Below are 22,240 nucleotides of genomic sequence, written 5' to 3'. Positions count from 1 at the left end.
CTTACTCTGACTATGTCACCTGCAGGAGAAATGAAGAGAGTGGCCGGTGTAAATGTGGTAGAGTTGTTAATATTGTTCCAGGTCTGGGAAGGGAATAGGGTTGAGTCGGGTGGGGGTGAGTGGGAGCCAGGATTTCTGGTTCTCTTCCCAGCTCTGGGAGGGGAGTGGGGTCTGGTGGGTTAGAGCCAGGGGAGAGAGGGGGGCTGGGAATCAGGACTCCTGGGTTCCATCACCAGCTCTGTGAGGGGAGGAGAATCTAGTGGGTTATAATCTAATTCTGCTAAACCAGTCCTTCCAAACACAACTTATTTATCACAAGGTTTCATTGTATGGACCGAAATGAAAGTCTCCATGGAGCACAGTTTGAGAACTACTCCAATGTAGTTAGGCTGGGAAGAATTAGAATTTTTTGGTAAACATCAATTTTACTGTATGAACACAAACCAACAAAAATATTTCCATCTATAATAATAAAAATTTACAGACGGGAAAAGTAAAAAAATAAAATGCTGCTTGAGAACTTAGCAGATTTTGATTTAAAGTTATTTACTTAATACATTTTGACATGTGATGTTGACAATTTGTGTTTTAATGATTATAAATTTTTAACTTTTTGAATCTCAGTGTGACGCTGCACCCCAATAATGCTTTATGGAAATATGCGTATGAAAGTAAATATTACATAACTGGATTATGTTTTATGCTACATATGTCATGTAACATATCTCTGTAAAGGTTATGATCTATTGAATATATTCATCCTATTTGCATGCATGTGTAATTTTTGTATTTGAAGTTATGAATATTGGCTGTGTACTTGTTTGAGTTTAAGTAGCCTTAGTAAAGCATTTGGTCAGCTTCTTGAGAAAGGAATGTGCAAATTAAGAAACACTTAACTGACAATGGATCTTGGAAGACTCCAATCCACATAAGAAGTCTTCCTGGAGATATTCAAGATAGTATGTGGGCAATGGCTGCTGCTTGTAAAAATTGAGTCATGCATGGACATGTGACTTGCCCATGTGACTCCAAAACTCCTTCTTGGAGCTGGATTTTGCATAGGAGAGAGGAGGGGGTCGTCACCCAGAAGAGAAAGTCTATTTAAACCCCTGGAGACTCCTCCATTTTGTCTTCAGCTGGCTCAAGAGATAGCCTTTCCACCCCAATGGATACCTTAAAGAAACTGGAACAAAGAACAGTAACCATGGGGGTGTGAGTGATTGCTGGACCCAGACTAGGAGGAGGCTAGTTTGTAAAATAAGCTTACTGGAACATCTCTGAGGGTGAGAGTTCATCTGTAATCATTGTCTGGCTGTATTAGGTGTAGACTTGCGTGTTTTATTTTATTTTGCTTGGTAATTCACTTTGTTTTGTCTGTTATTACTTGGAACCACTTAAATCCTAATTTTTGTATTTAGTACAATCACTTTTTATTTATTAATTAACCCAGAGTATGTATTAATACCTGGGGGGGGGCAAACAGCGGTGCATCTCTCTCTATCAGTGTTATAGAGGGCGAACAATTTATGTGATTACCCTGTATAAGCTCTATACAGGGTAAAACGGATTTATTTAGGGTTTGGACCCCTCTGGGAGCTGGGCATCTGAGTGTTGGAGAGAGGAACACTTCTTAAGCTGTTTTCAGTTAAGTCTGCAGCTTTTAGGGGACATGGTTCAGACCTGGGGCTGGGTTTGAGACAGGCAACCATATCTAGCTCAAACCAGGCAGGGCAGTAAAGACCTAAGCTGTCAGGGAAAACAGGCTCAGAGGTAGTCAAAGCACATCAGGTGGCAGTCCCAAGGGGGCTTCTGTGATCCACCCTGTCACACTCAGCTTCTACTGCCATTCAGTGATTATTATCTGACCCACCCTAACTTCCCACAACTGTGAAAATTTAAATCAGTAAAAACGGGGCGGGGGGGAGGGAATGCTTAAAAATAAACATCAGTATTTCTCATCACAGTTATATAAAAATAAAAATTGAATTCCCCCAAGCCTAAATAAGTCACCTTCATTCTGGTCTTCTTAAGTGACTACCCCTACCCCCTCCACCCCACTGCCCCACTCTACTTCACTCAAGACCTGATGCTGTATCCCTTACCAAGGAAAAGTCCACAAAAGCATTTTAGCTGGGTGAGGACCACAGTTCAAGGCTCTTAAATTTCTTCATAGGGATGCAGCAGTACTTACATATTCACATTCCACAACTGCTTCAAGATAGACAACTTGAACCCGGTGCTGTGCTTCGCAATCTGCCCTGGGAAAGAAATGAAAACTCTTTAGGAACTGGTAATGAAGGAATATCTAGGTGACCTCCTCTGGTGGGGAGAGGTGGACAGAAATGTAAAAGGAGACAGCACAGAATTTTTGCAACATGTTCTCAGCAGTGTTCAGAAACAAATGGCAACACTTTCACGTAGGAATTGATATTCTATTGTCATCTGAGCTATTTATAGGGAGTGCATCTTTTTCAGATCATCAGCATCCCTGGAGACACAATCCCTAAAGCTTTGTATATGGAAGCTTAAATAACATAAACAAGGTGGTTTGATTCTACCAGCTACACATTGGACAGAAAGCTCTTTGAGACTTTTGCTTCTGTTTTTGTACAGCATCTACTAGATCGGGGTCCTGGCTCCTAGGGGCTACCATCATCATCATCACATTTTATGTCAGGCATCACCATAGTCTTCCAATTTCTTCTCATTAGCGTGTGTGCAAATTTTGACTCTTGGGAAGACAAGGTTGGGAATGCAAGGTTTGGCATGAAGGCAACTTTAGGAGAGAAAGAACTGCATGAGCAGGAGAGTTTGCTTTGTGCATTGGGCACAAAGTCAGTTCTTGAGGTGGAGTTGCTCCCTGGGAATTGGATAATGCTCTTGGACCAAGATTCCTGGGAGAAGGAATGGCCTTGCATGCTGCTTCCCCACCTCTGTTCCAGAACTGATGTATGTGTGTAAATAAAGCATAGAATCCTAGAATATCAGGGTTGGAAGGGACCTCAGGAAGTCAACCCCCTGCTCAAAGCAGGACCAATCCCCGACTATATCATCCCAGCCAGGGCTTTGTCAAGCCAGGCATTAAAAACCTCCTCCCTTGGTAACCCATTCCAGTGCTTCACCACTTTCTTAGTGAAATAGTGTTTCCTAATATCCAACCTAAACCTCCCCCACTGCAACTTGAGACCATTGCTTCTTGTTCTGTCAATTATCACCACTGAGAACAGCCAAGGTCCATCCTCTTTGGAACCCCCTTTCAGGTAGATGAAGACTGCTATCAGTTGGGGGCATTCCCCTCTCTTGGGGCCTGCTGAAGTCAGCATCCCAGCACCATTCCAGGCAGTGGAGCGCTGTAGGAAATGGGGGTGGAGGGTTCAGTTTGGAACATGCTGGTCCATGCTGTCACAGTGCTATTTCTGGTGGAAGTTATATGGCTTAGATACGATACAATAATGCAAAATCATCTATTGCCACCAAGTTTTCTCTTGTGCTGTTCACAGGTGTAGCGGTGTGCACTGGCTACTGGCAGCATTTTGTAATAGTTTCTTCCAGCAGGGGGTGACAATGATACGTCTACACTGGAATAAAAGCCCTGCAGAATAGCCACAGCTGGCCTGGGTCAGCTGACTCAGGCTCCCGGTGCTTGGCTTGTGGGGCTAAAAACTGTGGTGTAGATGTATGGGCTGGGGCTGGAGCCTGGACTCTGGGATCCTCTCGATGTGTAGACATGCCAGAACCTGAATGTCTACACAGAAATTTTACAGCTCCATAATCTAAGCTCCGCAAGCCTGAGTCAGCTGAGCTGGGCCAGCCACAGATGTTCAGTATAGAAGTAGGCAGAGTTCCCACTTTGCATCAGGTGTTCTCACCTTCCTGCTTTAATCATCTATTTAACACTGTTGTGTTGGTTTGCCTAGAGTTGACAACCCTCCAGTATTGTCCTGGAGTCTCCAGGAATTAAAGATTAATCTTTAATTAAAGATCTTGTCATTGGGTGAAACCTCCAGGAATATGTCCAACCCAAATTGGCAATCCTACCTTTGCCCATAAGAGGTGGCTGCATTTCAGGGCTCGGTTCCAGAGACCACCAAGTACATTTCTATTTCACATTCAGTTTGATGCATTGCTAAAGTGCTTTGTGGTCCTGTGTGCAGGGGTGGCTCTAGCTTTTTTGCTGCCCCAAGCACGGCAGGCAAGCTGCCTTCGGCAGCTTGCCTGCAGGAGGTCCGCTGGTCTCATGGCTTCGGCGTACCTGCCACTGACTTGCCGCCAAATCCGCAGGGCCAGCGGACCTCCCGCAGGCAAGCCACCGAAGACAGCCTGACTGCCGCCCTCGCAGGGACCAGCAGGGTGGCCCCCGCGGCTTGCCGCCCCAGGCACGCGCTTGGAGCACTGGTGCCTGGACCTGCCACTGCCTGTGTGATGGGAACCCAAGACAATATTAATCACACCAGTGAGATGTGACTGAAGTGTTTAGGGTGAAGCAAGTACAGATACGGTCATGTGAATTTCAGAGACAAACATACATGATCTCTGGATTCCAAATAAACCCAGAAGAGCAGGGAGGGGATTATCTGCTGGTTTTTAGAGATACAAAGTACAGCAACAACTTGGCAGGGAAATGTTGAGTGGCGACAGCTAAAGAACATTGCATCATCTTTGTTGTTCTACATGAAACATCCTGGGAGTACTGTGGGAAGGGAAAGATTCTGCTCCCCCCAGGGAATTATTCATGCCCTTCTTCTCCAGAAGAACAGCTGCAGCTCCCATTGAAGTCAATGAGGCCTCAGCACCAGGGCCCATATGAACAGTGGACGGATGACCAGGGACAATGCCAGGTCCAGGAATGTCTCTTGCCCTGGCCACACTCACAAATGCAGGGCAAACAGCTCAGCTACATTGTTAGAATAATTAATTCTCTTGATATTAATTACTCTTCTTAGCTGTTCTGAGGATGGTCATTGCCTCTGCCAACAGGGATTTACACTGTTTCATGCTAACAATGGCAGGAACTGAAGAATTCAATCCCTTGACACCATTTATGACCATCCCGTGACTGCCCCCCCATCTCCACCTGCCTCCCAAAGGAAAGTGAGGCGCTCAAGGGATAAGTAGCCTCTGCAGGTGGCTGATGTGAAAATATACGACCAGCTCCAGAGACTTCCAGACCCAAAGGCTCCTGGGCATTAATTAGATGTTAATCATACTGAGCTGGCTAATGGAGTCTGGTGTAGCTCCATTGAACTGAATAGAATCATTTTGACCAAAGAGAAGTGGTGGAAGACATGGATAGTAATAATGAAACTATAATAATACTGTTCTTAGGGAAATATTGCAATGTGAAATTAGAGGAGCACCTCCACCCTCTTTTGCCTCCCCCAGGTGTCCATTATACAATATAACCATTCCTTCCCTCACCCCCACCCTCTGCTGCCCCTAGTGCCCATTATACAGTATAGCTGCCCCTTCCCCACCCCCACTCTCTGCTGCCCCTAGTGCCCATTATACAGTACAGCCGCCCCTCCCCCACCCCACCCTCTGCTGCCCCTAGTGCCCATTATATAGCATAGCTGCCCCTTCCCCGCCCCCACCCTCTGCTGCCCCTAGTGCCCATTATACAGTATAGCCGCCCCTTCCCCACCCCCACCTTCTGCTGCTTCTTGTGCCCATTATACAGTATAGCTGCCTCTTCCCCTCTTTTCCCATTTGCTTCCCCATATTGTTCCTTATATAGCGTATCTGCCCCTTTCCCCTCCCCACTCATGGGGGTCTCACAGCCCTGGCTCCATCCCCCGTCCAAACGGCTACACTGCTATTTTATTGTCCCGCAGCCTGAGCTCCGAGAGACTGAGCCAGCTGACCTGGGCCAACCGCGGACTTGTCACAAGTCTTTCATTGCAGTGTAGACATAGCCACAAAATCAAGATGCAGGATTTGTTGTGTCTAAACCATCCAAGACAGGTGGCTGCCCAGCTTCCTTTTGAAAACCTTCTGTGAAGCAGCTTCCACGACCTCTTGAGGCCTCTGTTCTATTGTCCTACTGTTCTTACAGTTAGGAAGTTTTTTCTTGAGATGTAATCTAAATCTGCTGTGCTGTAGTTTGACCCCATTGCCCCTTGTCTTGTCCTCTGTAGCAAGAGAGAACACTTTTTCTCCATCTTTTTATGGCAGCCTTTCAAGTATTTGAAGACTGCTATCATATCTCCCCTTGTTCTCCTCTTTTCCAAACTAAACATACAGTTCAATCAGCCTTTGCTCATAGAGCTTGAATTCCATCCCTTTGATCATCTTTGTCACTCGCCTCTGGATCTTTTCAGTTTCTCTACAACCTTTCTATACATTCGTGACCAAAACTGGATAGAGTACTGTAGTTGAGGCCTAGCAAGCACCAAGCAGAGCGATACTATCACCTCCCATAATTTGCATGCTATGACTCTGTTAATGCAAGCCAAAACTGCATTTGCTTTTTTTGGAACAGCATCACATTGCTAACTCATTTTGTGGTTGTGATCCACCACAGCTCCTAGATTCTTCTCTGCAGTGCTGCAGCCAAGCCAGTTACCCCCCGGTCTGTATTTGGCCATTTGGTGTTTTCTTCCCTGAGTGCAATACCATAAATTTGTCTTTGTTAAATTTATTTTGTTGTCTAGAGTCCAATTCTACAATTTACCAAGATCCCTCTGAATTTTAGCTCTATCCTCCAAAGTGTTTTCACCGTCCCCACCAGCTTTGTGTCCTATGCAAATTTGATCAGTATAGTCTCTATTCCTACAACATGGTCATTAATAAAGATGGTAAACAACACTGGACCCAGAACAGATCCCTGTGGAATCCCACTTGAGACCTCCCTCCATCTGACACAATTCCATTAATAGCTTCTTTTTGTTTACAGTTTTTTAACCAATTATCTATCCATTTAATGGTAGTTCCCACAAGACCACCTTTCTCCAGCTTACTTATGAGAATATCATGTGGGACTGTGTCAAGAGCCAAAAGTTAGACCCTGAGCATGTGAACAAGAACCAGCCAGCCCAGCTCCTGAGCGAGAGAATGCTCGGTGCGATCTCAGAGCCCTGGCTTTCTCCATCCAATCTCCCATCTCCAGCCATGGCCATCACTGATGCTTCAAAGGAAGGAGACTAAAAATAAAAAACCTTCTCCCAGAATACATTGCAGGAAAAAGATTCCTTCCTGACCCCTGCAGGTGGCTGGCTGAAACCCTGAAACATGAGTTTTTAGGAACATAAAACATACATTGGAACTAAGCCGTACGTATTGGTAAGTTTATTGGCTGGAATGTCTCCATGCCCACATCCATTAACATGCCCCTTCACACAAGGACAGATCTCTTCTCTGCCTTCATTCCATTATCTCACGCATCATACTGGGGGAAGAGAAGGCTCTAAACCCAGTGAAAGTATCAGGGTAGCTGAGATGACATCCCACCAGTCTCTTCACAGATTTCCTACTCTAGGCTGGCTTGTTTGACTGGGGAAAAGGTCCACAAGTCAGTCCAGGAGGCAGAAATCTAGTAGGAGGATACCATGATGTCTCTCATTCTCCTTTCACTCACCCCATTGTAAATCAGGAGTTGCTCCACTGGGGTCAGTAGTGGTATTGAATCACTGTAAGTTAGAGAAAAATCTGGCCCTTAGATGCCACCCACCCACCTGTAGTGAGCCTTTGCACACTTGCGTAAATCTGGAGTAAGTGAGTGAGACTAGCACAGCTATTCTTGATTTTAGGGCTGTTCCAACACCCATTGATTTAGACGGACGGACGAGCTTTGGCTCCAGCAGACACTGGACTGGGTCTTTACAGAGCAACTGAGCTCAGAATCCTCCCCTCTGTGTTCTCCATTGATTTGACAGCTAATTAACTGTTAGATCCTCCTATGATGATCCGATGGTGCTTTAGGGACGAGGGACCCAAGGGGAAGTTAGAAGAAAAAGTATTATATGCTCCCCATTTCTGTCACTTCAAATTAGGTGTAGCAAGGTCTGTAATCATCTCTTAAGCCTCCTATTTAATTAGCTCTGAAATTCAACATCATGTGGATACATGGTTTCCCCCCTAACCTATCTGATTTGTTTCTGATATTACATGTTTCTTGAAGAAATTCCTTGCTCTGAACTGTTTTTATAGGTGCATCTTCATGAAACATAAAACACTGCCTCAAAATATCTGATCTGTTAAATTTTCAAAAAAGTAAGTATTCACTTGACAACATTTTCTAAAAACATCATTTTTTTAATCCAGTGAAACAGCCATTGAATACAAGCGACAGTTTCCTTTTGATTTAAATAGGAAACATCGACCTTCTCTATTCACAAAAGTTGCTTCACTTAAATTATGCCTGAATACTATAGTTCAAAGTGATGTCCATTGTGTCTCTCTGAAGTTCACCATTGCGAGAATGCGAGACTTTTTCCTAACCTTTCTGATTAATTCCTGATGTTATTACATGCTTCTTGATGTTAAAACTCCTCATTGTCTTTGAATTATTATTATTATTATTATTATTATTTAGGTGCATCTTTGGGAGACAGACAACACTGCAGCAAGATAGCTGATCTGTAGAAATTGTGGAAAGCGTAAGTGTTCACTGGACCTCATTTCCTAGATCTCTTCTTCTTTGGTCCAATCCAATGGCCATTGAAGTAAATGGACAGTTTTGAAAGGGAAATTTAGACTTTGACTACAGTGGTATAATTAAAGCAGTTCAACTCCAAGTGTGGATGCAGTTATAGCAGTATAAATGTGCTTACACCATTATTGTATATATTCTATATATACCTGATATTGCCACGCAGGATGGGGAATAAGATTTACTGGTATAAATCACCATTATTCTGGTATAGCTGCACCCATATTGTGGGCTGTACAGCTATGACTGTATCAGTTAAAAAATAAACCTCTAATCAACATACTTATAGTAGCCCAAAAATTTGTGTAGACCAGGCTTTAAAGAATATTGATTATTGGAGAGAGTCAAAGAACTTCTAGAGAGACAGAAGGTGGGTGAGGTAATATCCTTTATTGAACCAACTTCTCTTGGTGAAAAGGACATGCTTTCGAGCTTTACAGAGTTCTTCCTCAGGTCTGGAGAAGGTAACGAGAGTGTCCAAGCTGAATACAAGGTGGGACAGATAGTTAAACGTAAGGCGTTCACACAAGCTTTAAGAGACCACTTGAACCAAAGAGGGCAATTAATGGTTAGCAGGCAGTGAGGTGTGCTACAAATTGTTGTAACGAGCCATAAAGCCAGTGTCTGTGTTCAGCCCATGCCTTTTAGTGTGAAGCAGAGTTATGAATTTAGGTTCCTAGGCTCAACACCTCACATGACACATCTTTCAATATCCATGTGGTGTTCTCCTCTAGTGCATCAAATGCCCCAATACAAACTGTGTGGGTGAAACCAGGTAATTGCTAGGCTCTTGCATGAACTCACACAGGAAAATGATAAAAGACAAAAACACCACATTGCCTGTGGGTGAACACTTTTCACAAAGGGATCACTCCGTTTTCAACCCATCAGTCCTCATCCTCAAAGGAAATCTGCACAACACATGCAAAAGGTGTGCCTGAGTACTTAAATTAGCAACTCTGCTTTTTGATATTTCTAGTTCCGTTTAATCTAAACTATGGTGGTAATCTAAACTATCTCTCTGTAAAGACTTATGGCAACTTTTTAAAAGATATTTAGGGACCTAATTTTCAAAGGCATCTAGGACAGGTGCTAGGCACCAAGGTGCTTTTTAAAAATCCCACTAGGCACCTAAATACTTTAAAAAAATGCCTTTAGTCAATGAAGGTTGCAATTTTTGAAGCCGTTTCAGTGAGTTAGGCACCTAAATCTCATTGAGAGTTTCCTTCGACAGTCCCAAAGTAAACCAGGGTAATTAAAATGAGAATCAATCCCATGAAGCATTCCTGCATTCCTGATCATGATTTTATTCGCGCTTTTCTTCCCCTTTGCAGAGTCTAAGCAGAACTGTACTGTAGATGGTTGGATGTAATGTTAGAAGATATGACAAAAAGATACTTACTGTGCTTTCCCATAAATTAGAAGTGTCTGAAAATGAAATCTCCAAATACAAACGTTCCGAATCCCAACTTGTCACAAAGGACTTGATCCAGCACTCCACTATTGCAGTTTTGCACTGGGGATTTCAATGGAATTACAGGGGTATATAGCTGAAGAGGTTCAGCACTCATTCACATTGCTGTAGTACCTACATCTGTGAATAGTGTAGCTGCAATCAATGGGTTACTCCAGGGCAAACGTACTGTGAGAGAAAGAATCTGGACTTCAGGGAAAGATGTAGGATCAGATTCTAGCCACAGTCAAACCAGTGTAAAGCTGGAGTAATTCCACTGAAATTGATAACGTTCCTCCAGATTTACCTGATATACCTGAGGGCAGAGTTTGTGCCTTAGAGAATTTAACCTATTTTGCAAGCAGATAACTATGTTCTTGAGTAGATTTGTTATTCAGAATTATTCTTCATATAATTGCCACCAGACATTCAGAGCACATGAATCTGCCCTTATTTACACTGCTATAAATCAGGAATAGCTTCACTGAAGTCACTGAAGTGAATGACATCACCACTGTTGTGGATAAAAGCCTGATTCTAGTCTTAGACGAAATTAAGTTCGCAGCAATCTGTCTATCTAGGTGCTCATTATAAAGAATCAGATGTGTTGATTGGTTTTGATTGGACAGAGTGATATCCATTCTTTCCATTACCTACTGAAAGAGTGTAATGCTTCAAATCTATCTATCTATCTATCTATCTATCTATCTATCTATCTCTATGCATGCCCCCCACCCTCCTTCTTTCTCTCTCTCTCTGTTGTTAGATGTTTGGCTGCATGTTGTGGTTTTTTTTGTGTGCTGCCCCAGCTCTGCGCAGAGAGCCGGCACAGCAGATGTCGAGCGAACCACCCAATGACCACAAGATCCATTAAGGTACGAAAGCACCAGGCCAGGTTTATTGTTGCCAAAGCATGGTAATAGCACCTGGCAGACTGTACGAGGATATTAAGACATAAATGCCAGTGACAATGGACACAGCTCAGTGAATGGAGGGACTTTCCATTCCCCCCTCAGCTGGACAAAACAATCAAATTAGTTACTGCCCCCTGACCTGGTTAGTTATTACTCATCACCTTATACATGTGGGTTCAATTAAAACATTTGTATTACATACTTTTATCCTGACCTTGTCTTTTAGGAGGGGTCAGTGTGTTCCTGTTATCCTTGGGGAATGTTTCTGTACCATCCTTGATATCAGAATGTTCTCGTACCACTTAATATTGGAATGTGTTAGCGTAAGTACTCTGTGCTTAGCACTTCTTAGAAATATGTAGTTCTGCAATATCAAACCTGTTCTTGCCAAATTCTGTAAGCAGGTCCTGCCTCATACCAGGCCTCTGGCTTATGTCTCAGTCTCTCTTCCTACTACTACTACTATTACTACTCTCTCTCTCTCCACCCCACCTTCCTGCCACTTTAATTAATCATGTGTTTAATTCTAATAATCCATTGTGTATTTTTCTTTGTATTAACCCCACAGATCTGACACTCTGTAGCTATGGGGGGTTGGAACACAACACTAGTAACTCACTTCATCATCCTGGGCTTCCCAAGCCTCCAGAAGCTGCAGCTCTTGCTCTTTTTTGTGGGCTTGATCATTTACCTCATGACCTTGTCTGGACATATTGTCATCATCACAATAGTATGTCTTGACCTCCGCCTCCACACCCCCATGTACTTCTTCCTCAGCAACTTCTCCTTCCTGGAGATCTGGTACACCTCCAACATCGTTCCCAAAATGCTGCAGGTCTTCCTGGCCACAGACAGGTCCATCTCATATGCCGGCTGCATCACCCAGCTGTACTTTCTCATCACCTTGGGTACTGCCGAGTGCTTCATCCTGGCCATCATGGCCTATGATCGCTACTTAGCCATCTGCAACCCGCTGCGCTACCCAATCCTCATGAACAACCGGGTTTGTGTTCGGCTGGCCATATGTTCTTGGGTAGGTGCCTTTGTTGTCAATGTTCCACCTTTGGTCTCCCTCTGCAAGCTGCCATTCTGTGGGCCTAACGAGATCAACCATTTCTTCTGCGATGCCCCACCCTTGCTGAAACTCTCCTGCAGGGACCCCCACGAGGCCGAGACAGTCAATTTCATTGTGGCCACCAGCGTCATTGTCAGCTCCTTCCTCCTGATCGTGGTCTCGTACATTCTCATCATCGTGACGATCCTGAAAATCCCTTCAGCCCCGGGGCGCTGGAAAGCTTTCTCCACCTGTGGCTCCCATTTGGCTGTGGTGACCATCTTCTATGGCACCCTGATGTTCATGTATGTGCGGCCAACCTCCAGATACTCCAACAACTCGGTGAACTTCAACAAGCTGGTGTCCATGTTCTATACGGTGGTGACGCCCATGCTCAACCCCATTATATACTGCCTGAGGAACAAGGAGGTTAAAGAAGCTCTGAGGAAAGCAGTGATGGGAAGGTGTGTGCCGCTGCCCAAGGCTGGGAGCATTTCTAACGGGGGCTGGTAATAGAGGGGAAGGTGAAGCTGAGTATGGCAGGGAGTACGTGTGCATGTGATGTTAAATAAGTATTCCTCTAAGTCAATACGTTTCATTCCTTTTAACTTAACTAATTTTACTATGTGCTCTCTCTCTCTCTCTCTCTCTCTCTCTCTCTCTCTCTCTCTCTCTCTCTCTCTCATGCAGGAAACCAGACTAGATGATCATAATGATTATCTGGCATTAAAAAATCTATCTATCTATCTATCTATCTATCTATCTATCTATCTATCACCAAGCAAATATCCCCCCCCCCCACACACACACGTGCACACTGACTTTCTAACCTGTTTTCTGTAGTGTCCAAGGGACATATCTTTAAAGGTATTTAGCAAATAGCAGGATTTTCAAAAGCACTTTGCTGCCTAAAAGTCATTGATTTTAATTAGGCCTTGTCCACACTACAGGGTAACTTGATGTATCTTACGTAACTTGTATAACTTAAGTCGACATAGTTTACATCGACTTACCGAAGTGTCTACCCCGCGCTATGTTGGTGGAAGAGGCTCTCTCGTCGGCATAGCTTCCGCCTCTCATTGAGATGGTGTACCGAAGTGGATACGAGAGCGCTCTCCCAGAAACTTATCGCATCTTCACCAGACCCACTAAATCAACACTGCTGCATCAATCACAGCACTGCCAATTTAGCCCCATAGTGAAGACAAGCCCTTAGTATTAGATGCCTAGGTGCATTTGAAAAGCCCATGAGCTCCTGAATGTCTTTAAAAATCTGGCCTTGTATCTATTCAATTGTCTGCCAGTCTATTGTCTGCCACTCTAATCTATCCACTATCCTTTCATAGACAGTGACTCTCCTCTTTCTCTCAGTCCATCCAGGATCTTGTATTACACCCATGATACCTGAACACCTCCCTGCTGGACCATTATCTTCTCCTGCATTATTATACCATATTGCATAGTTTGAACACTTATGTATACAAGCAGATGTTTTAACTATTGTAAAAGTCATTTGCAATTATAAATGTAAATGAATAAATATATCTATCATCTAGCCAATCTCTCTCTCTGTTTCTAATGTGTCTATGAACGTATCATCTGGGAATCCTGAGTGAAATCCTAGCCCCATTAAGTCCTATTGGTGCATGATTTCACCTGGACTAAGTTATTCTCTTTGGGTGGATCTGCCGCCTGAGTTGAGAGTGTGGTTCCCCTAGCGGGAGTATAAAGAGCAGTATAGCCGTAGCAGCACTGCTAGTGGCAGCAGGGGCATGGCTGAGCTGTTCCAAGTACAAAACCTGCCTGTGAAACAGCTTCAACAAGAGAGATGGAGGGAAACCCACAGCAGGATATCCCATAGGCCTCTGGCTGGGACACCCACCCCAGAGGTGGGAGGTTCCTCCTCTACTCCTTTCTCCCCTCAGATAGAGGGTGGACTTCACTTGATCCAGAGGCACCCCCTACCCCCTCCTCGGCATCTCCCATCGGATAAGTTAGATGGCTCTCTGCCTAGCATGCTGGCTAGTGTGAATCCCGCTCTGAGGCAGCTATCTCTCCTCATTCATTGGAGAGGGAGCTGAGGTGCCTAACCCAGGCTTTGGGGATCACAGTGATTTTCTAGGTCCCTACAAGCTAGGTGCTGTCAAGCTCAGTATCAAAACACCTAAGTCCCTTTGGGAATCTATCCCCATGTATCATTATCAGAGCAGCAGCCTCTAACCCCAGTTAATTCAGCTGTGGCATGAGAACACACGTTTCAGAGAGCAGCTCTCCAGGCCTGAGGTGGCCATTGCTGTGAGTGGCTGTAACTCTATGGAGTTTCAAAGAGTTGTGTTTGTTAACACCAGAGTTAAATGCGCCCCCTTCTTGCCCTTCAGAAAGCACCCTAGATCTACAAGTCTTGTCTTAAACAGAGAGAAAACACCTATCTGTTTTCTTTTATTGAGCAAGTTTGTAACTGGCTGAAGTTTTCAATTTCTTTATTAATTTCTGTAGGTGAAGAATGAGTAGCAAGCCATGTGATGAGCTAGCTGGCACAGAGTGATCCAGACACACGACTGGATTGCAGACAGCCTCCCAGCAATAACTTTGAGTGATGCATGTTGCATTTTTTTCCTAGCTGCAAGCCATAACTAATGTGTTTATGGACATTCAGTGACCTTAACTATCTGAGTCACAAGCAGGGAAAAAATACTCATCTTGTAAAGAGTGCAGTGTATTGGGGATCATGGATTCTGGGTTCAATTCTCATCTCCAGCACAGTCACAGTGTTATCTTAATAGGTCACTTCAGGCCTAGTTTATAAAGATATTTAGGCACTTAAGTGGGAATTTCAAAAGCATTTTAATGGCAATTAGGTGCCTAGGTGCTTTAGATAATACCACAAGGTGCCTATATACCTGTAAAATATCTGGCCCTTTGTGCCTCAGTTTTCCCTTAAAAATGAGGATGAAGATGATAATAATATTCTGACTGCTTAGAGGTGATGGGAGGGTCAGAGCTTGGCTACACTTGAAATGTTCCTATGACACATTTGCAGTGCTGTAACTGTGCTGCTGAAGCTCTTCAGGGTAACACTACCTACGCCAACTCTGCAAGGTGGGAGCCAGTGCTGTATAAGTGCCAAGATAAATGAGTGGTAAACTTTTGGTTAATTACTGAATCAGAAATACCTGTAATTAGATAAGAACAAGAAACTCCTTTAATCAAATCTCTAATGTAATAAATGTCTATTTCATGACTCCTCTGGGAATAAATTATTAATCTTCAAATCCGATAACAGCAGCCTCCTTTGTCCGAAATGAAAGTAGAGTGGTGGGACTTTAACACCTACAAAAGACCCACATCCTGAGCCATAGATCATTATGTAAAGATGGATTTGGCTGCTTGGAACCATGAGGACACAAAGTTCCTGGGGTTACATACAGGAAATGCAGGTAAAATAGGACATTTCAGAGATCTGGATTCTGAAAGTCATGTAGTCTAGCCTGATATCATTTGCAGTCGTTTCATAGAAACCAGGGGAGTTTGATTATATTTTATAATCATAACATTCTAATATACCTTAAATTATAATAATCCAAGTACATAAAAGGTTGTTACAAGGAGGAGGGAGAAAATTGTTGTTCTTAACCTCTGAGGATAGGACAAGAAGCAATGGGCTTAAATTGCAGCAAGGGAGGTTTAGGTTGGACATTAGGAAAAAACTTCCTAATGGTCAGGGTGGTTAAGCACTGGAGTAAATTGCCTAGGGAGGTTGCAGAATCTCCATCATTGGAAATTTTTAAGAGCAGGTTAGACAAACACCTGTCAGGGATGGTCTAGATAATATTTAGTCCTGCCTCTTGAGGTCCCTGCCAGTCCTATGATTCTGTGATTCTTTATCAGGACAATATGACAGTATTTTTCAAAGTACAAAACACTTGAACAGATTCACTTGAAATTAAGTAGGGAAGATGGGAAGGGAACCAAAATTATATATATATATATATATATATATATATATATATATATATATATATATATAAAAAGTGATGCTTGCAGTGGTGCTGTAACCCACTTGGTCCCAGGATATGAGTGAGAGAAGATGGGTGAGGTAATAGTTTGTATTGAACCAATTTCAATGGAACAGATGAGCTCTGGAGCTAAAAAGAGCTCTTCTTCAGGTCTGGACAAACTAATCAGAATGTCCCAGCTAAATACAATGTGGGTCAAACTGATAAAGGTAAGGGGTTACCATATTGCAGGAAACCAATCAGAGTGAAGTAAGCAATTAACATCTGTGCAGTCATTGGACAAAAGAGGTTATAAATTGGGACACTCTGATTGCTTATTCCAGACAGGAAGAAGAGAGCTGTGTAACTTGAGAGTTCACCCACCTTGTATCTCTCATTTAAAAAAAAATTTTTGAAATAAAATCTGTTGTTTCTCATCATAATTTGTAAAATTCTCATCCACCCTTAATCTTCATGCTGTTGAAAATCTCAGGCATATTTCTGACACCCAAGACTGTTTTACTGACATTTTATTTTTGCTTAGATTTTTTAAAAAACCAAATACTCCTTGCAAAACTCTTTTCTACTGGTGTTGCTTTGATACATGCTCCGAGGTGCTTCATGACAATGTTATGGTATAAGAACATAGAGAAATGTTTGAAGCATAACTTGTTTGGAGCCCGGTTCTGTCTTCCACTGTGAGGCACTCAAGTCCCAGATCCAGGCATTGTAATGTTACCCGACTAAGGTCTGGAGGATCTGACCCCGGAGTAATCCACACTACACACAAGAGTACTGACAACTTTTGATACGGTCTCCCACAGTATTCTTGCCAGCAAGTTAAAGAAGTATGAGCTGGATGATTGGACTATAAGGTGGATAGAAAGCTGGCTAAATTGTTGGGCTCAATGAGTAGTGAAAAATGGCTCCATGTCTATGGCAGCTGGTAAAAAGCGGAGTGCCCCAAGGGTCAGCCCTGGGGCCATTTTTGTTCAGTATCTTAATTAACGATCTGGAAGATGGCGTGGATTGCACCCTCAGCAAGTTTGCAGATGACACTAAACTGGGAAGAGTGGTAGATATGCTGGAGGGTAGGGATAGGATACAGAGGGACCTAGACAAATTAGAGGATTGGGCCAAAAGAAATAGGATGAGGTTCAACAAGGACAAGTGCAGAGTCCTGCATTTAGGATGGAAGAATCCCATGCACTGCTACTGACTAGGGACCCAGCGGCTAGGCAGCAGTTCTGCAGAAAAGGACCTAGGGGTTACGCTGGATGAGAAGCTGGATAAGAATCAACAATGTGCCCTTGTTGCCAAGAAGGTTAATGACATTCTGGGCTATATAAGTAGGAGCATTGCCAGCAGATCGAGGGGTGTGATCGTTCCCCTCTATTTGGCATTGGTAAGGCTTCATCTGGAGTACTGTGTCCAGTTTTGGGCCCCACACTACAAGAAGGATGTGGAAAAATTGGAAAGAGTCCAGCAGAGGGCAACAAAAATGATTAGGGGGCTGGAGCACATGACTTATGAGGAGAGGCTGATTATTTAGTCTCAGAAGAGAAGAATGAGGGGGATTTGTTAGCTGCTTTCAACTACCTGAAAGGGGGTTCCAAAGAGGATGGATCTAGACTGTTCTCAGTGATAGCAGATGACAGAACAAGGAGTAATGGTCTCAAGTTGCAGTGGGGGAGGTTTAGGTTGGATATTAGGAAAACCTTTTTCACTTGGAGTGTGGTGAAGCACTGGAATGGGTTACCTAGGGAGGTGGTGGAATCTCCTTCCTTAGAGGTTTTTAAGGCCCAGCTTGACAAAGCCCTGTCTGGGATGATTTAGTTGGGGATTGGTCCTGCTTTGAGCAGGGGGTTGGACTAGATGACCTCCTGAGGTCTCTTCCAACCCTGACATTCTATGATTCTATGAAGGTCAATGGATCAGTGAAACACACCATCCAGTATTTTGGTGTGGTGGGTTTTGAACTTGGATTTACATTTCATGGCTACTTCTGTGTAAATCTTCTGTAAACACAAACATCCACTCATAAGACCCACATCTCACAAACACAAGCACACTGCACATAGACGCACAAACACAAACACACACAACAAAACAATGAGAGTCAAATCTCCAGCCGGGGAAAGTCAATGGAGCGACAGTGATTTACTCCACCTGAGGATCGGCCTGCAATGTGTGTTTGTGCATGTGTTTCGCTTTATGAAGGTATGTATTTTGTTTTTCTTAGTATGTATGGATTTGTGAGAGTGCATGATGGTGTGCTTGTATATTTGAGTGTGTTTGTGTACATATGTTATTTTGAGCATGTCTGGGCTTTGGGTGTTTACACATTTGAAACAGAAAAAAAAACATGCAAGATATCCATGAAAGACATAAAAACTCATATAAAATCATACACAAATTTTGTAATGTCCATTGAGATCAATGGATTAAAAGTGCTGTAAAAAACAAGTACTATTATTAAACAGGAATTTTTTTATTTTCTACAAAAAAAAAAAAAAAAGGTTCCTGTGGTGGGTTAAAACTTTTAACACTAGGATAACTCACCATGGCCTTAATTTAAAATTATGCCAAAACCATGGGTTTGAATGTTTAACACAAGCTATTGTGGCAGGTTTCAGAGTAGCAGCCGTGTTAGTCTGTATCCGTAAAAAGAACAGGAGTAGTTGTGGCACCTTAGAAACTAACACTTTTCTTTGAGCATAAGCTTTCGTGGGCTACAGCCCACTTCATCGGATGCATATGTAACCCTTCTGCCAGGCCGAATTGATAGCAGCAAGGGCTGGGTTCAATACATAGGGGTCCCTTCCCTACAACGTAATGCAAAACCAGCTCGAGCCCCCACCCAGTGACCTGGGAAAATCTTACACACACCCCTGGGCGCCTCGAAGAGGCAATACTTCCCCTCTCGCAAGCACAGAGTCTTGGTGTAGCAGAAAAGGTTTAATTACATGAGATAAACACAAGCATTAAATTGAGAAAACACCTCAATTCGCGTTCATAGATTATCCCGTGAGCAAAGATCCACCCCAGGAAATTGGGCCATGTCTTTCTCCATGGGCTCTTGAGTCCAGCAACACCCAAATCACCACAAGGCTCCAAAGTCCAATATCCCAAATGTCCCTAGAGTCCAGTAACCCAAAGATCACCCACAGTCCCAACAATCCCACAATCCAAAAGTCTCTGTCCCGGGTCAGTGCCGCCCCAGAGTTCGAGAGTCTATCTGCAGAGGTCCCTGTCCCCACCCCCAGCCTGGGTGGAAAGGGGCACCTTACGTGGTCCGTGGGGTTCTGCTCCCGCCTTTTCCATGAACTGCTCCTCCAGCCGTCCTTACAAACTGCTCCGCTCCGCCAGCTGCTCTGCTCCACCATCCGTCCCGTGATCCGCTCCAGCTGTCCCCACAAACTGCTCGGCTCCGCTCGCTCCGTGGGCTGCTCCACCCATCCCACAGCTGCTCCGCTTTGCCAGCTGCTCTGGTCCACCAGCTGTCCCCGCAAACTGCTCGGCTCCACTCACTCTGTGGCTCCACGAGGTGCTCCACTCCGCTGTATAGCTTCAGGCTCCCCCACTAGTTAGCACAGTACTCAGTGCTCTCAGATCAGCAATTCAAGTGCTTTAGTGATTTCAGCTCACAGTAGGGGAGCCCCAGTGCTAGTGCACCATTAGCCCAAAGTGAATTCAGCTCAGTAACCTGTATCTAGATTCTTAAGGGAATCAAAAATCAATTCTGATATTCCACAATGGAGAGAGGCATAGGTGGGGCTGGTGCTTCCAGCTCATTCAAGGAGCCTGCACCACCAGGTACAGATACCTGTCCCCAGCCTCTCTCAATTCACTGGGTTTTGGAACCCATGTCCCTTGTCTAGCAAGTACTATTTAGTTGATAATGAAACCCTTTATCATAAGACAGTTTTGTAGTTCCTCATTTACTTAATCAGGGTGACAACATTTTATTCCTCCTGCCCCAATAACAAAGAAATTGGGGATCCCACAGCTGTGAAAATAACCATCCCATGCTGCTGTGAGCTATGCTAAGTGGAGTGGGTTTGCCAATGCAAATGCACATTCCTGAAATTCCTTTCCCCACTCCAATGCCCATTCTTGAAATTCCTTTGCCCACTCCTCATAATTTACCACCAGATGTCAGGGTAGAGCTCATCCTGACTCTGCTTACACATAGAACGAAACATATAAGAAGAATATATATATATATATATATAGAGAGAGAGAGAGAGAGAGAGAGAGAAGATGCCATACCAGCTCTAAGAGTCTAATTAATTAAGATGACCTGTTAGCAGCAGGAAAAAAAAACTTTTGTAGTGATAATCAAGATGGGCAACTACAGACAGTTGACAAGAGGTGTAAGGATAGTTATAAGGAAATAAGTATCAGAGGGGTAGCCATGTTAGTCTGGATCTGTAAAAGCAGCAAAGAATCCTGTGGCACCTTATATACTAACAGACGTAAGGAAATAGATTCAAGTAGTGTAATGACTCAGCCATGCCCAGTCTCTATTCAAGCCAGAGTTAATGGTATCTAATTTGCAAATCAATTCAAGCTCAGCAGTTTCTCCTTGGAGTCTGTTTTTGAAGTCTTTCTGTTGCAAATTTGCCACCTTCAGGTCTGTTACTGAGTGACCAGAGAGGTTGAAGTGTTCTTCTACTGGTTTTTGAGTGTTATGATTCCTGATGTCAGATTTGTGTCCAGTAATTCTTTTGCATAGAGACTGTCCGGTTTGGCCAATACATGGAAGGGGGGCATTGCTGGCACATGATGGCATATATCACTTTGGTAGATGTGCAGGTGAACAAGCCCCTGATGGGGCTGATGTGATTAGGTCCAGCGATGGTCACTTGAATAGATATGTGGACAGAGTTGGCATCGGACTTTGTTGCAAGGATAGGTTCCTGGGTTAGTGTTTTTGTTGTGTAGTGTGTGGTTGCTGGTGCGTATTTGCTTCAGGTTAGGGGGCTGTCTGTAGGCGAGGATTGGTCTGTCTCCCAAGATCTGTGAGAGTGAGGGATCATCTTTCAGGATAGGTTGTAAATCTTTGATGATGCGCTGGAGAGGTTTTAGTTGAGGGCTGAAGGTGATGGCTAGTGGCGTCCTGTTATTTTCTTTGTTGGGCCTGTCCTGTAGTAGGTGACTTCTGGATACTCTTCTGGCTCTGTCAATCTGTTTTTTCACTTCAGCAGGTGGGTATTGTAGTTTTAAGAACCATTGTGATGTCCAGCATATCACAAGCCATAGAATTCCACCCGATAATTTCTGAATCTATTCCAAAAAATGTGTTGCTGTGGTAGAGCATATCATTCAGAGAGACATCCGGTCTTGATTGGAGGTTTTACCTGCTGGAGAATCAACTAACTCATCTGTCAAATTGCTCCACCGTTGAATTATCCCTGGTGTTAAAGGTAAAAGGCCAATATTTCAAAGAATGGCCACCAAACGGCAGCGGGATCACTTAGAGCGGATGAGACCACCCATCATGAGTAAAAGTGGTAGAACCAGGCTTACAACTTGTGAGGTTCATGGAACTGGTAAATTCACCCAGCCCTATTTATTTTTGCCATGATCTCTACGCTGTGAATGGTACTCCATAAAAAATTCAAATCAAATTATTTTTTCCTTATCTCTTCTTCATCACTTACAATAAAAATTATGACCTGCATGAATAATAGTGGCAAGAACATCCTATGCTTTATCCATATATCTATTCCACAATTATTCTCTCTTTCTCTCTCTCTCTCTTAGAGATAGATAGATAGATAGATAGATAGATAGATAGATAGATAGATAGATAGATAGATAGATAGATAGATGCTGTTGTATATGGTCCAAATCCTAGTGTCCCTGCATCTCTTTTAATTCAGGGAATCTCTCTGATCTACATTTGCTTAAAAGAGAGGAGAGATAAGAACATAAGAATGGCCCTACTAGGTCAGACCAAGTGTCCATCTAGCCCAGTATCCCGTCTTCCAACAGTGGCTAGTGCCAGGTGCCCCAGAGGGAATGAACACAACAGGTAATCATGAAGTCATCCATCTCCTGTCGCTCATTCCCAGCTTCTGGCAAACAGAGGCCAGGGACACCATTTCTGCCCTTCCTGGCTAATAGTCATTGATGGACCTATCCTCCATGAATTTTTTTTGTTCTTTTTTG

The 22,240-nt window shown here is 43.6% G+C and overlaps 1 protein-coding gene across 1 annotated transcript; it reads left to right on the top strand.

The window, feature by feature from the left end:
* Window positions 1-11,600: 11,600 nt before the first annotated feature.
* On the top strand, window positions 11,601-12,581 carry LOC123348343 (olfactory receptor 6P1-like). The gene has a single exon (XM_044985858.1). It carries the CDS (start codon window positions 11,601-11,603, stop codon window positions 12,579-12,581), a length of 981 nt encoding a protein of 326 aa, XP_044841793.1.
* The last annotated feature ends 9,659 nt before the right edge of the window (window positions 12,582-22,240 follow it).

The sequence above is a fragment of the Mauremys mutica genome, chromosome 13, assembly GCF_020497125.1.
Source record: "Mauremys mutica isolate MM-2020 ecotype Southern chromosome 13, ASM2049712v1, whole genome shotgun sequence".
NCBI classification, from domain to species: Eukaryota; Metazoa; Chordata; order Testudines; family Geoemydidae; genus Mauremys; species Mauremys mutica.
The sequence above is the reverse complement of the archived record's forward strand: the minus strand, read 5'-3'. Positions and strand labels throughout refer to the sequence as shown.